General features: G+C 31.3%; 3 protein-coding genes across 3 annotated transcripts; all 3 read left to right on the top strand.

The window, feature by feature from the left end:
- Positions 1 to 1,462: 1,462 nt before the first annotated feature.
- Positions 1,463 to 11,996, top strand: LOC124535847 (homeobox protein 2-like). Its single transcript, XM_047112236.1, has 2 exons — positions 1,463 to 1,664; positions 8,330 to 11,996. Exons 1-2 carry the CDS (start codon positions 1,644 to 1,646, stop codon positions 11,594 to 11,596), a joined length of 3,288 nt encoding a protein of 1,095 aa, XP_046968192.1. The 5' UTR covers positions 1,463 to 1,643; the 3' UTR covers positions 11,597 to 11,996.
- A 2,050-nt stretch (positions 11,997 to 14,046) lies between these two features.
- On the top strand, positions 14,047 to 15,555 carry LOC124535757 (chorion protein S38-like). The gene is made up of 2 exons (XM_047112075.1): positions 14,047 to 14,256; positions 14,330 to 15,555. Exons 1-2 carry the CDS (start codon positions 14,245 to 14,247, stop codon positions 15,377 to 15,379), a joined length of 1,062 nt encoding a protein of 353 aa, XP_046968031.1. The 5' UTR covers positions 14,047 to 14,244; the 3' UTR covers positions 15,380 to 15,555.
- Positions 15,556 to 19,057: 3,502 nt separating this feature from the next.
- Positions 19,058 to 20,460, top strand: LOC124535909 (uncharacterized PE-PGRS family protein PE_PGRS3-like). The gene is made up of 2 exons (XM_047112311.1): positions 19,058 to 19,189; positions 19,279 to 20,460. Exons 1-2 carry the CDS (start codon positions 19,058 to 19,060, stop codon positions 20,377 to 20,379), a joined length of 1,233 nt encoding a protein of 410 aa, XP_046968267.1. The 3' UTR covers positions 20,380 to 20,460.
- Positions 20,461 to 22,289: the final 1,829 nt, after the last annotated feature.

Raw genomic sequence — 22,289 nt, 5'->3', positions numbered from 1 at the left:
GTTCCTCCTAAGGCGTTAGTATTGTTGTAATAATAGCGCTGTTGTAACACTGGTCGTTTTTTGAAGTAATATAACTAAAGCGCTTTTAAGCACTGTAAAGCGTCACTGATCGTATGATTAAGTTAATCGTAAGTTTTGTACTAGGAAGTGATCGTTAATCAATTTGATTTTGATCACTGTTATTGGACTGCCTGTAGCCGTTGGGTGTTATTACTGATAATGAAATTTGACATTGTGCCAGTGTAATGGCGACATTATATATCAGGAAAATGTTTTACGAGAGTTAGTGGTGTGTCTTATATTTCATTTTCTTCGTTAATATTTTCACTTAAAATATTACTTAAAGTAAAAGTAAAACTCCAGCCCGCAAATTTTCCACTGCTGGAATAAAGCCTCCTTTTCCATTAAGGAGAGGGTTTGGAACACATTCCACCACGATGTTCCAATGCGGGATGGTGGAATGCACATGTGGCAGAATTTCGATGAAGTTAGACGCATGCAGGTTTCCTTACGATGTTTTCCTTCACCGCGGAGCACGAGATGAATTATTAATTTTAAACACAAATTAAGCACATATATATAGTAGTACTGGCCTGGGTTTGCACTCGCAACCATCGGCTTAGATGCACGTGTTCTAATCTATTTGCCATCTCAGCTCTTATAATATTACTTAGAATGATTCAAAATACTGAAACAAAGTATGAAATACATTCAAATCAAAATCAACTTTATTCAAGTAGGCTTTTACAAGCACTTTTGAATCGTCATTTAACAATTAAGAGAAGCTACCACCGAATATCTAGAACCGGCAAGAAACTCAGTAGTTCCTTTTTCAAATAAATTGATTTTCACACTTGAAATATTACAAAATAAGTATAATTAATATAATGATTATATAAGTTGCGTAAGCATGCAGTCGAGTTAGTTGCTTGGATGATAACTTTCTTCACTTATTCAATTGTCTTTATAAAGTTATAACAAGACATAAATTGATACTAATTTATAGATATAGAAATACTGAAAGCGTTGAAGAGGAGAAGGGTATGCTGGACGTTTGCTAGACATTGCCGATAAATTAGGTCAGTGTTTCTAAAACTTCGCATGTTTCTATATTATATAACAGCAATTGATTATAGGAACAATATAAGAATTAGATCGATTGATAAGATTCTATTGAAAAAACTAATAGTACCCTATAGTAACGATTGATAATAAACTATACTAAATTTGTGTTTGTATGAAAAAAACTATGCCTATTATTAATATGCTAGAAGTTAAAACCTTTTACATTAGAATAAATAAGAAATATATATCTATAGTAATGAAAATCTTTAAACTTTGAGAAGTTGTTGTCGATGCGCTTGTGTGCAGTCACTTGCATATATCTTTATGCACCCACCGTTGCACACAAACGCATTACCACGCTCCGCTACCCCCGTATATAAACCTAAGATTAGCTATCCTTGAACTTCATTTCACCACTGCTAAGGCAACATAACAAACCCTTGACAATTTACAAACTACATCACGGCAATTTAAGTGCAAGGATTTTAGTGTATGTGTAAAATGTTGTGATTATAACATTTATAAATAAAAAAAAACTGTGCTTATTGGTGCTCTTAAATTAAAATCAAGCGTTCAAAATGAAGACTAAAATGCAAACGGTTAGTAATTAACTTTTTTTTAATTTATTTATTTTAAAGGCAGTCATAAAAAATTAATTAAAAAATTTAATTATTATTTTTATTTAATGGTTTAACCATAACTCATGATGACAAACCGATACATATTATAATAAATAAATTTTAAATAAAAATAATAATTTTATTTTTAGCACGAAATTTATGCAAAGGAGTTAAAAGTCGTAATTGATTATATTATTAATAATACATGACATGTTAATTAAATTTCTAGCGTTTATGTAATATTGAATTCACTCTGAAGAGGTAAATCAATAAGATACACTCTGACACCGATTAATGTGAGTTAGGTTAAGTAGCTTTTAAACTTAGTACGTTATTTATATTTACTGTTACGTATAAACGCAAAGATTAATAATTAAAATGTATTTAATTAATAAATCATTATAAATAAAATGTAATTATTAATTAAATACATTTACTGATAATAGGTTCTGAAAATTACTTTCCAAAGTATTTTCATTCGTATTTCACATATTAAGATACAAATTCTTCACGAAAGAAATACTATTAAAAGATTTATTATTTAAAAATAATTACATTACACGACCGGTTGGAATTTTAGTAATAATGTTAGCACCATTTCTCTATTAAACCAATTAAAAAATATTTTTATTTCATATAATATAAAATCACTAACACTTAAGGATATTAAAGCAATTTATTTCCTTTTCATCTCAAGAAATATATTTTTTTAATTTTCTTCTTTTCTATTTTTATGAAAATAGTACTTGAATATTAATGTAGGTCAATACTTCGAAACCTAGATCAAGACTTAGAGAATTAAAAGGCAGCGGAGTCGTTGTAATACATATAAATTACATTCAATATAAGGTATAAAACCTTTTTGGATAATTTAAATAAAATATCCTATTAATCTCATTACTTAGATTGGTAAATTTCTTTATTTATAAATAAAGAAAAATTTAATGATTTATTTAAATATTTTTTTTTTGTGTTTTTGATTATAATTACTATTTTGAATACATTTTTTTTCATTTAATTCTATAATAAGGAACAATTATGTACGATAAATCTGGGAAGGACCTGACCTCCAAAACACAGCGAAAGCTAGTTTGGTATTCAGGGTGGATGTTAAAAAATATAAACAAAACTGTTTTGTAAAAATAAATAAAAAAGTCAGAAAGCTGTTTAAAGGTAATTGTATTAATTAGCGAGTTTGTTTTATCTAATTCGGGAAGTAAAGAACAATGGGCGGATATTAAAGTGGACGTCGTCGTTTAATAAGTTATTTAATCTGATTATTAAGTAAAATGCTAGTATTTTCTTTAAAATCGTTTCATTGTTTAAGCATTGACTTACATTAGGAATGTAAGTCAATGCTTAAACAATGAAACGGAATTAGAAATTAAATAATTATCGCACATATTGTATCAATAACTGTCCAGTAGTATAAGCTAAAGTTATTTGGTTAATTCATTGTTGAAGGATAACTCTTTAAATTCATTAATAACGTTCTTCTTTATTAAAGTTAAGCAAATAATATAGAAAACGATACAGTAATGAAAAATTAAAGTTATAACAATGTTCAAAGTTTCCAGCGTATTCTACAGAAAGAGTTCCATTTCCCGCTAATGTTTTCTTTTTCTATAATGTTGCACACTTCAAAAACCGTAGCGACAACAGTAGTTATCTTTTAGACAGCAGATCAGTAGGTTCTAGGTTCTATTCTCGAATCTATTCTATACCATGTCATTGCAGTGATGAAACCCAGTTAACGGGATTATATAAGAAACTTTCCCATCGAAATTTCTAATTATATTTGTTGTAATAAATCAATTTATTAATAATATTATACAACATATTAGCGAATATCGTGACGAATGTATATTCTTTGGAAAATTTTCGTCGTTTTCCGGCAGTGTTAAATGGTTTAATCATTATCTTCAATACAAGAAAAACAATAACAGTCTGTAACTTTCCCACTGTTGGGCTAAGGCCACTCTCCCTTTGGTGAGAAGATGCGGAACATATTCCACCACGCTGTTTCAATGCCGGCTGCTGAAATACACATGTGGCAGAATTTTTATGAAATTAGATATGTTCAGGTTTCCTCGCGATGTTTTCCTTGACCGCCGAGTAAGAGATGAATTATAAACACAAATTAAGCACATATATATTCAGTGGTGCTTGGGGTTGAACCCGCAATCATCGGTTAAGATGCACGCGTTCTAACCACTGGGCCGTTTTAGCTCTAATTATCTTCAATAGTAAAGCCTAATTACGTCACGACTCGTTTGTATCTCTATCTTTATCAATGATCGGAAAATAGATAATGTTTACTTATTTGCAATTTAAGGGAACAAGTCGACACTAATGACATACACAAAGTTGTTTCGGAAGTATCACTGGAGATAAGTGATCATTTATTTGATACCTGTCGTATCTTTAACTTTAAATTCAATTGACGTAAATAGACTTAAGTTTGTCCATCCTATAATGTGATTAAACTTGGTTTTCAATAAGTTATGTCTCAATAATCACTAGATATTATAAAATAATTCGGTCACGTTTGCCTTTGTTTGTATTTTCGCAATAAACTTCAAAAAACTGAACGTATTTTCATGCGGTTTTCACTAAGAGACAAAGGAAAGTTAAAGTTAGTTATTTAAATTATTAAGATTTTTGTGTAAATAAATCTCGGAACGGCAATTGTTGAACATAGATAAAAGCAACAAAAAATATTTAAAAAAACACCTTACGTCCATCCTTGCGAAGGCGGGATGGGCAGCTAGTATCATAATATGGAAATCACTTTATATTAAATATTTTAAAATATAGCTCAAAAATCTTAATCATATTAATTTTAAACTCGAGTATATGACTTGGATCCAGTAGGTGTCTCTATTACGAATAATTCTTATCCGAAATCAAGAATTGACGTACTAAAAAATAAATGCTAGATAAATAAGCTCATTTTAAATATACACTGCAAAATAGATTATTATTATTTCCTTTACAGTATTTTACCATATAAGAATTTAAATTAACATGGTTATTTGTATTACTAAAGTTATTAATTTCGGGATATTTACCATGTTTTTTATTCGGTGGAGCTCGATATTTCGACATTATCTACGAATGTCTTGTTTCGTGAACAAGTAAATATTCCGAAATTAATAACTTTAGTAAGTATTTTACTATTTCTAAAAATCTTGATATCCACGTGGAAAATTGATGCACTTACTTTCACTAGATTACGAGTTGCCATTACGTAACTTGCCGAATTAGGTATAATGACTTGTTCCGATTAGGGACAACGCTATAAATCTCAGTTTTTATATAACAGTGCATTGTTCTCAGATGTCTCTACTAAAACTAGTTTTTATACTTAATTTTAGTGTAAGTAAACACAGTATAAACTCAGCTTATGTTATTATAGCTTAGCTTAACTTAGCTTATAATCATTTAGTATATTTTCCTAGTTATAACTTTATATTAAATTATAATAAAACACAAATAAATGTAATAAATATGGTAGAAATTGTTGAAAATGACAAAGAACGAATTAAATATCGACAATAATGATAAGCTATTGTTGTACTAAAATTGCGTTTCGATTCTTATATTTTGTAGATGTTTAATGATTGTTTTAAATTATAAAGATTTATTTTAAAATTTTCCACATTATGTTTCTATCGACACGATTCTATGTCAGTGTCATAACTTTCTTAAGAAATAAAGATTCATATCATGGCATGGATTTTAAACTAGATGCTATATATTGCGCAATATTCATACATAATATATTTTCCGTCCCATAGGTCGTTATTTTGTCATTCATATTTGCGTAAGAGTATAAATGATGGAAAATCTTTTTATAGCTTATGGTTAGTAAGCTGGCTTACTTTTATCTGTTTCTGCGGTTCAAATTTAAAAAATATATGTATATGCAAGACTATTTAATTTAGTGTTTAACATTATTCTGGTAGGTCGTTCTAAAAATGTAGGTTATTTTTTTCTATCATGTAATTACATTAGTCCAATAACTGTGTTCTAGAAATGAGGAAAGTAATTAGCTGGATTTTGTTCAAATTTGTTGTGCTGTGTATATAATTTTTTTATTACGTACAAAAATACGACCCCGGTTATGTGTAGTGAATTATTTCATTAATTGTTCAGGCAACCTTTCGGCAGAGCACTAAATCATTTTACACATACATTTGGTGCACAAAATATTATTAGTAGATATGCATGATGTTTGTATTTTACTTGAATTGTTCAAGTATATAATACAAACATCAAATACATCTCTACTAAAAATCTACAAAACAAATTTACAAACTTATACCAGAAGATGCAACTTACCTATGTATATTAATATTATAAATGTGAAAGTAACCACGTGTGTCTGTCTGTCTGTATCTCTTTTACGATCAAACCAATGAACCGAGCTTCATGAAATTTGGTGTGAAGCAAACTTGTACTCCAAGAAGGGATATAAGCTACTTTTTTACCTAACATATGATAACCTATAAGATTAATATATCAGTAATATAATATAGTAGTATACATATAGCAGTAGTAGGTAGCTGCGCTCGGTAGTTTCAGTCGCTCAAATTTAGCCTATATTGAAGCGTCAGGCGTGAATTTTACAGTCTTGTAAAATATAAATTAATACGAGTTAAAATTGTATACGCTTTCCCTGTGTCCCGGTCGTGACCAGTCGGGCCAGCAAAGGCTAGAGAAACGCTTCCACATAGTCTATCTATCAGATCCACTCGTCGCAACGCCCTTTGACTCCGGACATTGTTTATCCTTCAATAGGCTAGCGGATTTAACCTTTGTACTTTCTATGGGAAATATATTGTGGGATGTATCGAATGAAAGGAAAACATTTACATCGATTATTCTATTCGATTATCGAGTATATTTCTATAAATCATTATTATTTAAGAGGTTCTGTTTTGGCATTTGTTTATTATTTATATAATGTATTTATAGCTTTCAAATTAGATTTCCTTTATTTATATACCGTAGTAGTAAGTAGGGGTTTTTATTTTTAGATACGAATAGTTTATATATATGTAATGATTTTAACATGTTTTATATTAGATTTTAATTCAAATTGAAAATGAAATTCAAACAAATCCATCGTTTGAAGAGAAAACAACTATTTTTCATTATAAAGTTAATTTGATAAAGGCAGTTCAGCTCTTAGCTACTTCATAAAGTTTACTAGTGATATCAATTTAGTGATGTTAATATCAATGAACAATCTCCAATTGGGGCTTATTATTTTTGTTGTTGTTGAGTCACGTACATATTGGTATTACGCAATCAAAAGGAACATTTGATGTATAACTAATTTGAGTATTTATTATGAATGAAAAACGCATCCCATGTTCCCATTTTTGTTGTATGACATTTATAAAATTAGCATACTTGACAAGACACTTAGTTATACCAAGATTTTCTTACCAAAATAAAAAAAAAAATTGTCATATAAATAATCCGTTTTATCTTGATATTAATCATTCATAACGTAATAGACACTTATAAACAGCGACATATTATTTAAAATTTGTATGTTTAATCACGCATAAATGGTTGATTTATTAAATATTATGACATAACTTTCACATTAAAACACGATTCTATGTAACGAAGGAAAAATACAACGTAAATATTCTTACGAACACAACAAGAGAAATTTTGTAAAGTAACGCTATGTTCGTAAAGAAGACGATGCACACTTGTTTATAATATATTCTTCGTATAAAGACGCCCATATATCTTCGGTAATTCTCACGACGTCTTCAGCCATCGATAATGTTACTTTAAAGGAATTTATTATGCTGTACTAGCCGTACGATTCACGGAGGTTATCGTTTGCCCTTTCGCTTTCTTCATGAATACCGTAACTAATGGCCGCTTAAGGAAATATTTTGATTTTCAGTAGTTTCACCTGATGTATGTTGCCTTGATAATGATCGTTTCATTAACAGTATATGATTTAATATATTTATAGTTTAACTTTAAAAGTAACACAAGCGATATTGATTGTTTAAAAAGTAGAAAGTTTAAATGTTTTCGTTTATTTATTTTTATATTAGTTATATATGTATGTACTTATTAAGTAAGTAGGATTTATACTGATATTTTACTTAAAGAATATTATTGTATATTATTCCTCGTATTTTATCAATACTAGTAGAGCACGCTTAAACCGCTGAACCAATTTAGATGTAATTAGGGTTGACAGTTCGTATGCTGTTCTAAACTATTCCTAGTTCTTGTTCCTTAGTTCCTACAGTTTTATATTTTTCAGGTGGGTAAAGCCGATTCAGTTAATATTTAATAATAGAAGACTTTTCCTTCTCATTATTAATTTTGCCTTAGAGTGATGTTACTTTCGTGTTGTAAACCCTTTTTTGCGCTTATTATTTTATTAGTAATACTATTTCTAATAAATAAATAAATTATTAATATTTTTAGTCATACAATGACTTTGTTGTAGGTGGTTATTTAGCTACAAAATGCATTACAAACTTTTTATAGCAGTACCATCGAATAATGTTTGGGTTATAAGTAGCTGAGTTACTAAATTGTCACTAACTATTATTTTTTAATAAAACCTTCTTTTGATTTTTTTATATTTGTTTCAGATATGGCTACTAGTCACCATTTTGATTATCAATAAAGTATGCTGTCAAGATGGATTCAGTGATCAAGATTTTTATCGACTTCAACAATACTCTAACAATGATCCGCAAACGGAAGCTGTCACCGGTTATAATACTAATGTTATGCAAAGAGAACAACACAATCAACCAATGACCTCTGTTGGTGTACAATATTTAAGCGAAGAGAACGGTGGTGATTATAGCCGAGGAGATCGTAGTAAAGGCAGAAAAGTTTACAGGATAAAAAATCCATTTCAACACCAACAGGAGGAAGACACGCCATCTCAAGACAGCAACACCCAAGACAGTGAAACTGGAGCTAGCAACCAGTATACGGCTATGCAATATTCCCTACCACCTGAAGACTTCTTGCAACGAATGCGTGCGGAAAGTCCATATAACCAGCAACAACAGTTAAGTACTCCAGTTTCTGCGTCACCCTATTCAGTTACCCCACAACCGCAGTATCAATATTCGACAATTCAACCCTCGAATTATGACATAAATCAACAATCAAATCAGATGTCGTCTATAGAACCGAAAGCATATACTCCAGTTTATCAATCGAATATAAACACATTTCAGTACAATAACCCCAATGTATATAGTTTGGATAATGCCCATAGTACACCCATTCCACCTTACATGTCTACCCCATTACCAAATAATCAGTACTTAGGGACACCTGTAAATACCTATGTATCAAGTTCTTCCCCGATTTACCTATCTAGCCCTCAAAATGTGCAACAGTATATATCTTCTCCTAACACAAATACGCAAACAGGGGTTTTGGATTACAATAATAATAGAGTAACTACTATAGGAAGCAACTATGAAACAAATAATGATATAAATAAAAGGAGGCAAATTGACCATTATGACAATTCCGCCAATGGAGTAAGATATCCTACAAGTATTCAAAATCAGTATCAAAATCAAAATGATTATACAGCATCAACAGTTGCACCTGCCATATCGACTTATTCCGAATCGTGGCAAAATTCTATGAATACCGGCTATAACGCATTATCGAAATCAGAAAATGAGTATCTGCAATCACAATACCAAAATTTAAGATACAACAATAACCAGAAAGACAGACAAGAAACAAACTCAGACGGATCTAATAGCGATACACACCGCATCGGTAGTATGCCCTCAGCTAATAACGTATATTTGAATTATATTCAACCAGATTATCAATTTTATAGTAATATTAAAAGCCAAAGTAGGGATTCTGAACCTGAAACAAGTAAATCAGAAGTTTATTCACACGGTGACTATGGATGGAAATTGTCTGACAAAAAATCGTATGAGCCAGAGATATCTACTAAAAATAATTATTTCAAATATCAAATACATAGTGTGCAACCAGATTCCGGGGCAGTAAGCCAAGTGAGTTTTCAAATGGACTCCAGCAAACCATATAATTATGAATCAAATGCTAAGGCTGTAACGGAAAATAAATTAGAATCAGAAGAATTTGCTAGGGCAGCTGCAAAAGCACATGAAAAATATAAACAACAATTAGAAGCTGGTAAATATATATCAAACTCTCAATATAACAATAATGTTTTAAGCAATCCGTTTGGTGTCAATTCGTATTATAATAATGATAATATAAAACAAAATAACAAATTGTATAATTCTAATGTTTATGGAAATTCACAAACAGAGTCAGTAACGTCATCACCATTTTATTACATAAATTCTAGGGAAGCATTAGATAGTAGAGCGAAACAACCTTTTGACCACGATAAAGCTTTAAAAAATATCGTCTCTATTGACATGTCCAACGTTGTTCAAAATTCAGATTCATCTGTAAAGACTGATACCGACACAAGTAACAGATTTAATTTTTATGGTCATAATAAAGATGCCGATGAACAAAACTTTAAACAGTATTCAAGGCCGGTTGATTCATTTTATGGAGACAAAAATAATATTTATACCATAAAATCAAAGCCAGATGATTATATAAGTTTGGATAAACTTAAACAATTAGAATATGGAAAGCATCAACTGGCCGAATCGTTTTATAATCTTGGGTCAGGAAATAAACGTTTTGTAGATGAAGCGACGCAAAATTTTGCAAAGCAAATATCAAACAATCAAGATAACGCTCAATCTTCAGGAAACATTAATCAACAAGGTTTACAGCACTCCCAAATATCATCCGATATTGCGAATATATTAAAATTTAATGACATACCTTACCGCTTAACACAAAGCTTAAATTCTAACTCACAATATCTTCGTAACAACAATTTTGATCAAAATAATATTCCATCACCTTTGCCAGTACGAATAAATCAAAATGTAGATAATCATCACATAGATGTCACAGCAGAAATTCTTAGTAAACTGATGTCAAATAATAAACCAACTAACTTTAAAATTAATAGACCTGACCCGGACTCGCAGTCTGGTAATTTAATATCAACAATTAATGGTTTTAAAGTTGCTAATCCATTCAACGTTGATCTCAAATTAGTCGCAGATATGTTAAAAGGAAAAACAGCCGTTGACGAGAGTCAGATGACATCTTATCGTGAAAATAATAAGCCTTTACCTATGAAACTGGATATTTCGCAATTACAGCAACTTCTTCAGCTCAAAAACGATAATAACGCTATGGCCCTTAACAATGGTCTTAATTCATTTAGTAATTCCTTTTTTGACGTTTACAATAGTGGGCGACCACCTTACCAAGGTGTTAAATATTCACGAAGCGAGGAAGAACCAGAAAACATTCCAATAGCAGATTCTTCAAATAATCATCCAATAGGAGCAGTTATAGAACAAGACGATGTAGTTGCTGGAGAAATAATATCTGATGGTTCTGAATCGGCAGAGGATAGTAATTCATCGAATTCAGACGAGGAGAGACCAAAAAATGCCCTTGTTAGCTCTGGTCATAGAGGATTAGGAGACAGGCATAGGCAGATGAGTACATACTCTAGTCGTTATTCCTATAAAAGGAAATATCCTAAGTCAGAATTTGAGGAACCTTACCCACTTCTGAAGCCCCCTCCTCCTCACTCGTCACGCCATCGTCAAGTACAGAAAGTGGAAAAAAGTCGACGACGAAGGGTGACCAAGCCGAAAATGCTGAGAGTTTTTAAAACTGAACCTTTATACGAGGCTGGTACTTCTATAGAAGATGATATAAAGGCGACACATTTAAAACACGTACATGTAATGGCAGAGGATAAATCAGATACAGTAAATGAAGAAGAGGCAGTCTAAGTTTTTATAATAGGATATTCTAAAAATCTATCAAGCTTATCTTTATATCTTATTGTCTTTATAATGAATGCTGTAACTTATAATTAGGTTTTATTCAAATAATTATTAGGACTTGATGTTTTGTACTAAATTTCAGTAAACATGAATGCAAATAAATGTTTTATATTAAATAGTAGTGCAAATCTATAAAATGTTTTTGTCAACTTATCACTGTTATATAATTGCAATTTTTTTACTTAAACAAAAAAAATAAAGCATTTTTAATGTATTGTTAATTTAAATATAAGCTATTTGGTGCTACAAATATAACATTAGCAATTCATAATGGCATTTATCGTTTATCGACACAGTTTTGTTTTGTAAATAAGTAGAATGTAATCTTAGATATAATAAATTTATAAAAAAAATGAATGTTAATTTAACCATAATGTAAATATTTAAAATGATTAATGTATAAAATATTTTTTAATTGTTATTGTGATGAATTAAATTGTTATTAATATTAAAATTATGAAATTACTATAAGCTATTTTATTATTAATGAATCCAAACAACAATTAATCACACTTCATAATATCAGTTTTACTAGAATAATTAATTCAGTTAATACACATATACTTTCCCATATATCACGCAAGATATTAATCGTTAGCTAATAGCTGCGCTCGCGCAGGCTGAAAAACATGACAGCACGACGTTCATCAATTTCTCTTGTATATATTTCTTAGATTTCACTTAATTCTAATCGTCAATTATAAAGATTAATACACCCAAGATCATTGTTACGTCATAAAAACGTAACTAACATTCTGTGATGACAATACTGAAATTGAACGATATTTTATCAAGATCTAAGTATAAAGCTACAAACGTTAAATAGTTATATTTCTATACTTGGGATATTTTATTTATGTATTGTTTGAGTGATACTAACGATTCTTAGCGCTTTATACACTAACCATTACGTTCCACATCCCTTTTACTTGTAATTTCCACTTGATCACTTATCATTTAAATCGTAAGACAGCATCGTTAATATTTAACGATATAAGAACTGGTACCAGTAGTTTACAAACGTATAAATATACTTCATTACTGGTTGCTAGTTCATAGTTTTACAGCGAGTAAAAACAAGGGGTATTAAAGGGTCGTTTACACAGAAGTGAAGACGTGATGTGTGTATTTGGTAATACTTGTTACTATCACATCTTAGAGTATATCAAGATGTTATGTATCGTCTCGCTTTCTTAATGCATGTACTACAGCTGAATGCGTTAGACACTGAAGATATTTGCTTTTGTTTAGAAAGATAATTTATAAATCTGTCTAAAGAGTATTTATTCAGACATCGTGAAATGTGAATTTAATTTCGATAGTATCTTAAAAATCTTACAAAATGTTAAACAATATAAATTCATTTAATTACATACGCACTGGCATTGCTGGTAGATCTATAAGCAACAAATTTAGTATATGAGTTTCTAGCACAAAGAAAGACAGGGTTGATTATTAAAAATGTATGCCCCAGGGGGATAGAATAGGGAATAGATAGTAAGAATTATGGATATCGTTATCGGCAAAAAAAATTATGGTTACAAATTAAATTGGTCTCATGTACTTATTTTTAAAATTTAAAACGAGTAAATAAAATCCATTTGTATTTATATTTAAGCCTACTTTATATCTCCATTCCTAAATATCCTTAAAAAATTAAGAATTTTTGTATGTAGAAAAAGAAAAATATCATCCAGCAAAACATATGACTAAAACATGTTATGAATCTCTTTAAAAAATGAGTCATATATGACTCATATCACTGATAATTGAGTGACCACGTGTATATTAATTAAAAGCGGTAGAATATATAGAAAGCAAAAGTAAGTTAAGAGCTTTGACATCATTATTTTACGTTATGTAATTCATAATTCCAATCAATTAATTAGAAAAAAGGTGTGTCATGCGGGAATAGATGTTAACTCTTGGAATGTGGTGGGCCGGTAAGATATTTACAAACTCGTTATTCATAATAATTTCTTTTCTGTTTTAACAGTTTCAAATTTAGAACTAAATTTTCTTCGTTGTTAAAGTAACTTTACGGCCTTTTTATCATTAAATTACGTTATTTCATTTATTTACATAAATCGTATCGTAACACGCTTTTGTCACCATGTTTAATGGTGGTAATTAAGCAATGGATATGAAACTGATAGGCCTATGTTTTTTTGGGGCAGTTAGTATTAATTTTTAACAGTTTCAAAATGAGTAGTAAAAATCATATTAAAGTAACTTTACGGCCTTTTTATCATTTAAATCACATTACTATATTTATTTACATAAATCGCACGCGCTTTCCTCATCGTGTCAAATTATTAGGCAATCGATATGATACTGATGCGCCTATGCTTTTTTTTGGGGCACACGTTAAGTAACCGGTAGTAGAATTAATTCAGATAATATTATGTCCGTTAGAAAAGGACAGACGATCGTAACCTGTTCTTTGCACTCGATTTCTCGGTATCATTTTAAAACACGATATATACGACACAACTATATAAATATAGATGGAAATAGCCGAAACTACGCAAACAAGCCCAGCTTGTTGTGGGATACACAACTTTATTTGAGTGGCCAGCTTTTAGCTAAACAATATGGCTACCCTTGTGAGTTAATGCTTATGATGAAGTTATATTTTATTTTAATTCACATATTTCATTTTTCTTTTTATTCTTACAGACGAAATTAACAGCCTTAGCTATCCTTTTGAATAGCTGCAACGCAGGCATTTTACATGGACACAGTCATCACGAAGATCATAGCCATGGTTACGCAGCGGCACCAGTTTCCAGCTTATACTCATCATCTTCTTCAAACGCCTTATCATCATCAAGTTTCTCTCCCAATTCATTCCCAGCTGGATCTCTACCATCTGCTACCTATTCTGGTGGTGGTCTTATAGGAAGTGGTCACTCGAGTGGATTTGGACACGTAGAAAGTGGTCTCTCGAGCGGATTAGATGCTGGCCTTATTGGTAGCTCCAATAGCTATGATTCTGGTATCATTGGAAGTGGATTCAGTTCAGGTCTCGGCGGAAGTGGTCAATTAAGTGTATTTGGAGGTGCTAACACTGGCTTCGGTTCAGCAGGATTGACTGACGTTTCTGTTGGCAACAATGGATTTGGATCAGGATTGTCTGGCGCCACTTTTGCTGCACCAGTTGGAGCTGGAGCAGCTCTTCCTGGGTCAGCAATTATTGGAAGTGATGCACCTCCTGCGGGACCAAAGGCTCCAGTTATCACTGAAATTCACGGACTTGCTAACAATAATGGTGCCCCTACAAGATACCGTGTTCGTGACGAAACTTACCAAGTTTTTCGTGAAGTAACACACAGAGTTCCCCAGCCCGTTCCCGTACCGGTTCCTCAAACTGTTCAAATTCCTGTTCCACAGCCCTACCCCGTTCAGGTCCCTGTTGTAAGAAACGTCCCCGTTCCCGTTGTTAAGATCCAGCAAGTGAAAGTCGACAGACCCGTACCATACCCCGTAGAGAAAATTGTAAAAGTACCAGTCGAGAAGGTTGTTCATGTGCCAGTCGACCACCCAGTGCCAGTTGAGAAAATTGTCGAAGTGCCCGTTGTGAAACTTGTGAAAGTTCCAGTCCATGTCGTGAAGAATTACCCAGTACCCCTGTTCAAGACCGTTCACCACAAGGGCCACTCCAGCCACGGTCACAGCTATGGTCACGGTCACGGCCATGGTCACGGCCACGGACACTCCCTCTGGTAAACCAATATTTAGAAAGAATATCAAATACAAGTGTACATATCTCATTCGCAATGCAACCTAGTATGGTTTATTTGTAAATATACGTCATGTCGTTAGCTCATCGAGAGGCTGCAATGTAGGGTGATAACTAAGTCATTAATTTAGGTTAAAATGTACTGTGGGTTAAACTTTTCACGTTTTGTAAATAGTAATATAGGTTTTATTACTTTAATAAAACAATAATCCAAAGATTCTTATCTTTTATTTATCCCTTTATAGAATATATATTTGACAATTAATAATTTTCATATTTTGATAAATATACTATATTTCGGTAATTTTTACATCACTTATCAATGAAATAAATGTATAATGGCAAAATAAAGGACAACTTTTATATTTCTCATATTCGATTTTAGTTTTTTTGATGATTTATTAATGGTTTGTAAAAGTAATTACTATAATATTAAATGACAATGAATGATAACTATATTGATTTATTTTGTTTTTATAAGATCGTTACGCTCATGAAAAATTAGCGATACTTTGATCAACATTTCGTTATCATATAATAAGCTAATCATTATTTTTATGCTAATCAAAGTTCTTGTACAGACTTGCAAGTATTAATTTCTTAAAGCAGTTACATGCAACAACAAGCATGATAATGTTTTAATTTAATTTAAAAAAAAAAACATATATTCCTTAGCTAAATTATTTTTTACATCATTTTATTAAAGCTCTTCGAGGATGAACATTATTTATTATTCAATAATAGTAAGAACTCAAGCTTATTTGATTTGCTCATCACACACGAGAACATTTTAGGCTACTCGTGGAAGAATAAAATAAAAATCTCGTCATACTAAAAATTTTACGTAAATATAAAAATTTTCAACGAAATCACAATGTAGAACATTCATGAATTATTTGTATCGCACTTGTACAGGCTGTAATACCTACTTGAATAAAATATTTTCAAACCACAGAATTTTTCCTCAATTGGTTGAAGAATCACTTTGATATAAAGGCAGCCTTAAGTTAGAGAACTAACTCATATTACTACCATTCTTTTTAGTCTGTCCCACAAAATATTACTTTGGGGTAGCGTTACAGATATTGTATTAGTTTCCAGTTTCTAAGAGATGACTTTTCGTTCTTTTTATAACCTTAGAGCTAAAGACTGCCTTCGGAATGTTTAATTTTAAGGTATTTTTTTCAAATACGGAAATAATATAGTTTCCGTCTCGCATTTTGTAAATTTGGATTGTTTTAACATAAAACCATTATTTATTAAATAACCATTGTTTTATAATTAATTTTAAAAACAAAACCACCTGTATAACATATAAATAACATGTATGTGTATATTTAAGTGACACTACTTTGTATATTAAATATTCTAAAAGAGTTGTTTTTGACTGTATATCGGTTTTTCTCGAATTGCAATTAATACACATGTTTTCCCTTTCCCAAAAGTCATTCCCTTCTCTGCTATAAAGTATATTTTGATAATTTTTTGTTACTACAAAATGTACATGTCGCACAGTACCATAAAGGCATCTATCCCTCTGACGGAGAGATAACAAAGATATAGCCAGTTTGATGGCCGCTTTCAGCCTACACAATATAAAATCTTCCATTGCTGAACACAATATGACATATAAACACATGAAATAATTCTTACCAAGTTGAATCAATAATTCCCGATTAAGATTCATGTGATCTGAGTAGGTACTAAGCCATGTCGGCAGTTCTTTGTTAAATAAATAAAAATAATACATTGTATTAAAATCTTTAATCATTTAATAAAACTTATCCACGAAACAAGTTGTGACTATTGCACATATTAAATGGTATATAAAAACATATGATTAAAGAAATAAATGCTATATAGTATGATATAATATTTAGCGATGATATAATTTAGTTATTTAGAGCAATTAATTGTAATATATTTATCAAAAGTGATGTAATGTTATTGATTTCCCATTTAAGATATCATAGTTTATTTTTTCGAAAATCCACGTACCTACTACTTTCATGTAAACTAATCTGTTCTTTTTAACTTATAATTATAACAAAAATATGAATCATCATTATCATTACATACTATAAAACAAAGTCGCTCGCCGCTGACTATCCCTTTGCACATATGTCCTTAGATCTTTAAAATTACACAACGGATTTTGATGCATTTTTTTAATAGATAGACTGATTCAAGAAGAATATTTATGTAGTACATGCACAATATAGTAGAGAAACAATGACAGTTTTATACGTGCGAAGCCGGGGTGGATCGCTAGTATATTATAATACACAAGTGAAATTTAGGTCTTCAGTGAAGAAATCAGATGGACGGATGTAGACGAAGGTCAAGTGATATACATCTGAAACAGAACTTCTGATTTAAATAACTATAAATTAAGTAATGCGCAAGAATATGCGTAACGTTTGAATAACATTTGCCTAATTTTTTTTATTTATCTAAAAGGGCCAATTATTAAAACAAACTATAGCCCTACATTACATAAATTAATATGTATTTTTAAAATTAGTTTCGAAAGATTTTTACCTTTAACAATTATAATTTTGAGCATATAGCAATGATGAAATATTTCATGCAATTTACTTCATTGATGAGTTTAATTTTGAACCAGACGTGTTTTATTGAATATTTATTTATTACGAATAAATTAATTTCAATAAAAATTGTTTGGACTTATTAAAGGTTAAGTTCAATCTAGTTTTTCTCCGAATTTTGTATGCTAATTCCATATGTGTTATGTAGTTTTTGTTGAGATGGTCGTGATCTATTATCTATGAAATTCTTAAAACTGGTCGAACTGGTTTATTATAACGACACACTTTCATAGGACCGCTATATAAAAATATATTCGCGTTACAATTACGTAAGTTGACACAGAATTTCCCCGGAAATTCCTCCAAATATCGGTTAGACGATATTTTATTGGTTTTATTTATAAAAATTTTCGTACGCCAGGTGAAATAATGTGTAGATTAAAAACCGGTTTTAACAAATTAAACTAACGTTATGTAACAAAGGTATGAAGGACGGAAATCAGTTACATCACGAAAGATGCCATCAAATAAATCAATTAAAAATGTAATTCGATGAATATAGGTTAAATGTTAATTTTATAGCCTATTGCTGAAAATTTTCCAATGGTTTATAATGTATGTAATCTCACCAGAATGTGTCATAATATAGGGCAAATTAAAGAGTTTTCTACAGTATAATTTTAGTAAAGTTACAGTATGATTTTAGTTAATACAGTCTGAAAATTTTGTGTACAGTTTTAATATAATTATTTAATCGATATAACTTTGTCGTAGTAGAGTTTTTAATGAGTTTAAAATCTGCATTCCAAGCCAGCGGTACCTTTTAATTTAATATAATTTAGTAAAATTCTGTGTAATTATTTAGTTCAATTAAAACAGTTTTCATTTAGTTTGAGTATAGGGGAACTATTATTAATTATAAAAAAAATAAAAGACAAAATTGTTATACCCCTATATTTTCAGGACGATCCCCTATTTATATAAACAAATGAAATAATGTAGATATTTTTATATATTTGCCATTTCTTATTTCAGTTAAGCATCTAAAAAATAAAGATACCATAAAATGCGATAACACATGCGTTCTACTAATTTATTCATAGGCGTTGTACCAAAATGGCGACGTCTATCATAAGTATAAATATGTGGTCACGTTACGGTATCAAATCACAAACTTTCCGAACTCGGAAGAAACAACAACAACAACCTTTTTTGGCTGGCTTTAAGCGTTTAGCTAATAGCCATGGCGTTTGTTGTAAGTAAAATAGATTATTTAATAATAAAATACGTAACGTAACTGAACACGTCCAGTAACATTTTGCGTTTCATTATTTCAGGTCAAGACGGTTTTCCTGTCAGCGCTGGTGTATAGTGCAGCAGCTGGTATATTGACTGGTCAGCACGGTCATGATTCTTATGTAGACTCTGCACGTGGTGCGCCATCTGCGTCTTACGGGGCACCCTCGAACTCTTATGGGCCACCTAAATCATCAGGATCAGGGAGCTTAGGCTCCAGTGCACACTCATCAAGCAATGGGGGTGTTTTGCATGAACAGCATTCGAGCGGACACAGTGTGAGCAGCGCTTCTTCATTCAGCAGCAGTGGACCTGCCTTATCCAGTGGACCCTCTGCTTTCGACGGTGGCTCATTTTCAAGCGGCAATGCAGTTGGAAGTTCCGGTTTAAGCGGCGATATCGGAAGCGCTGGGTCCATTCTAAGCGGTGGAGATTTAGGTGGCTCTGCTTTTAATGGAGCATCAGGTTTGGATAATAGTGGAGCAAGTTACAATGACGCAGGATTCAGTGATCCTTCTTTATCTGGTTCAGCTATTGATGGAGGATCTCCCGGTCTTAACGGTGCACTCCTGCCCGGAGCCGGTTTTGGAGGTTCAGGCTTAGCAGGTGGAGATCTTGTCGGCGTCGGAGGTGGACTAAATGGTGGTGGGCTTACGGTAGCTGGAGCACCGAGAATTATTGGAACTTCGGTTTCAGTTGGCCGCCCAATAGCTCAGGCTTCAAGATATGAATTGCAATCTGTATTGCAAAATATCGTCCGTCGCATTCCAGTTGAAGTAACTCGCCACGTACAAGTTTCAGTACCCCAACCCGTCGCAGTTCCTGTACGCAAAGAAGTTAGAGTCCCAGTTCCACAACCCTACCCTGTTCATGTAGATGTCGTCAAACATGTACCATACCCCGTATACAAAACTCAACATGTTGAGGTAGATCGGCCAGTACCCGTTGAAGTTGTTAAACATGTTCCATTCGAAGTTATTAAAAAGGTTCACGTACCTGTCGAGAGACCCGTGGAAGTTATTAAGAAAATCCACGTACCAGTTGAGAAACATGTTGAGGTCCCAGTGGCCGTTTGGAAACCTTATCCCATCCACATCATCAAACACGTCACCCATTACAAAAAGAAGAGCTGTTGCTGGTGAAATATGTCATGATCGTGCCAAATAGTCAAATGTAGTTGTAAATACTTTAGTCATTAGATGTACATATGTATAATAGGTAAAATAAATTGTATACTTTTAACTCTTTCTTTTATTTATAGCTTACAACGAAACTTACAACCAGTTTCACTCGCGTTAAATTTGTATTAGGTATCTTGAATATATAATAAGCAGTAAACAGATTTGCAAGTAATATTTAAAATGTATTCCTTTTGAATTTGATAGACTAAACCTATTTTGATAAAACAAAAATGAGACGCTAGCCTTAGAATCATGAGCTAAATAATTATATTACATTTTTTTACGAGCTCTAAAGTTTATTCTTACATAAACAATAAGAATAAAAAAATGATGTTTTGGTCTTGTTAAATTTACAAATAGTGCACATATCACATTTAAAATAAAAATAAAAATAAGCGCAGTTATTTTTAAATCACATATACATACTTCAATATTATGTATATGTATAATATATCTTGTTATATCACATAAGATTAACATAAACCTATAATAAATAAACACCATTAATGTGCATATTTTTCTTAATATCCTCCTACATAAAAGTAAAACCTTTCACAATATTAATGCTAATGCTCCTCAGATTCATTAATCGTTTGTGTAATATAATAGCCATTAAATCAAAATACCTATTTTGACAGACTTAAATTGTTTACTTTTGATAAAAATTAACCCGATAGAAGGAAGGAACTATTTAGTTTACTAAGTAAATAGTAGGTAGTATATTTGTATGTTCACTAACTTTTGTTGATTATTAGTTCTTATTTTATAATAGTTGGTCCGGTAGCTGGAAGTTCTATGTTCGAATCCTTTATCGGCCTCTAGTGGAGTAAAATCGAGAAGGAAATTGACTGGCTAGTACTTTTATCTAAAAAATAAAACACACGAAAACCTTTGTTGATTCTCTTATTATTATTGAATTTGTCTTAAATATTAACTTTATTAAGTTGGTTATAGTGACGGGAACCAATCAAAATGGAGTTGAAGTATATTTAATGTAAGATAAATGATTACGGTTTCTCAAATAATATAAACTACATCACAGTTATTGATTCAATTTATATATGTTACCGTTAAATAACATATGGTGATAATAAGAGGGCCATTTAAATAGCAAATGTGATGATTATACTGCCCGAGAGATTTGTATACGCGATTACGAGATTATTATATTTTACCAATACTTCTAAAAAACCTTTAAGCAATTAAAAAAATAAATCTATTCTTTGTTACATATTAATATTAAAGAAATCACTTGAAAATAATACTTCATTGTTGTAAGTATTTATAATGTATATGGCTACTTTCTATTATTTATTATTTTTAATATGTTTTTGTTTTTGTCTGATAAAGGGAAGGCATGGCCAAGGTACTCAAATAGAATTATAACTATCGCTTTTGTACGTTGTTCATCATTCATCGATGAGCTTGCTCGATGAGCCCTGTATTAGTGGAAAAAAGTGACACTTATCCGTAAAGCTCATTGTATCGTCGCCCACTGGTTTATTAGGTGACATTGGGATATGTCCATATCGAATACGTCAAAAAATACATATACATATATTACATATATAACAACAACAACAACAACAACAGCCTGTAAATTTCCCACTGCTAAGGCCTTCTCATCCTTTGAGGAGAAGGTTTGGAACATTCCACGCTGCCCCAATGCGGGTTGGAATTTCTATGAAATTAGACACGTGCAGGTTTCCTCACGATGTCCTTCACCGCCGAGCACGAGATGTAAGTATTCAGTGATGCTTGCATGGGTTTGAACCGCAATCATCGGTTAAGATTCACGCGTTCTAGTCACTGGGCCTTCTTGGCTCTTACAAATATATTTTTTTATTTCGTGCTGATATTTTAAATCTTCT

Source organism: Vanessa cardui, chromosome 15 (assembly GCF_905220365.1).
Source record: "Vanessa cardui chromosome 15, ilVanCard2.1, whole genome shotgun sequence".
NCBI classification, from domain to species: Eukaryota; Metazoa; Arthropoda; class Insecta; order Lepidoptera; family Nymphalidae; genus Vanessa; species Vanessa cardui.
The sequence above is the reverse complement of the archived record's forward strand: the minus strand, read 5'-3'. Positions and strand labels throughout refer to the sequence as shown.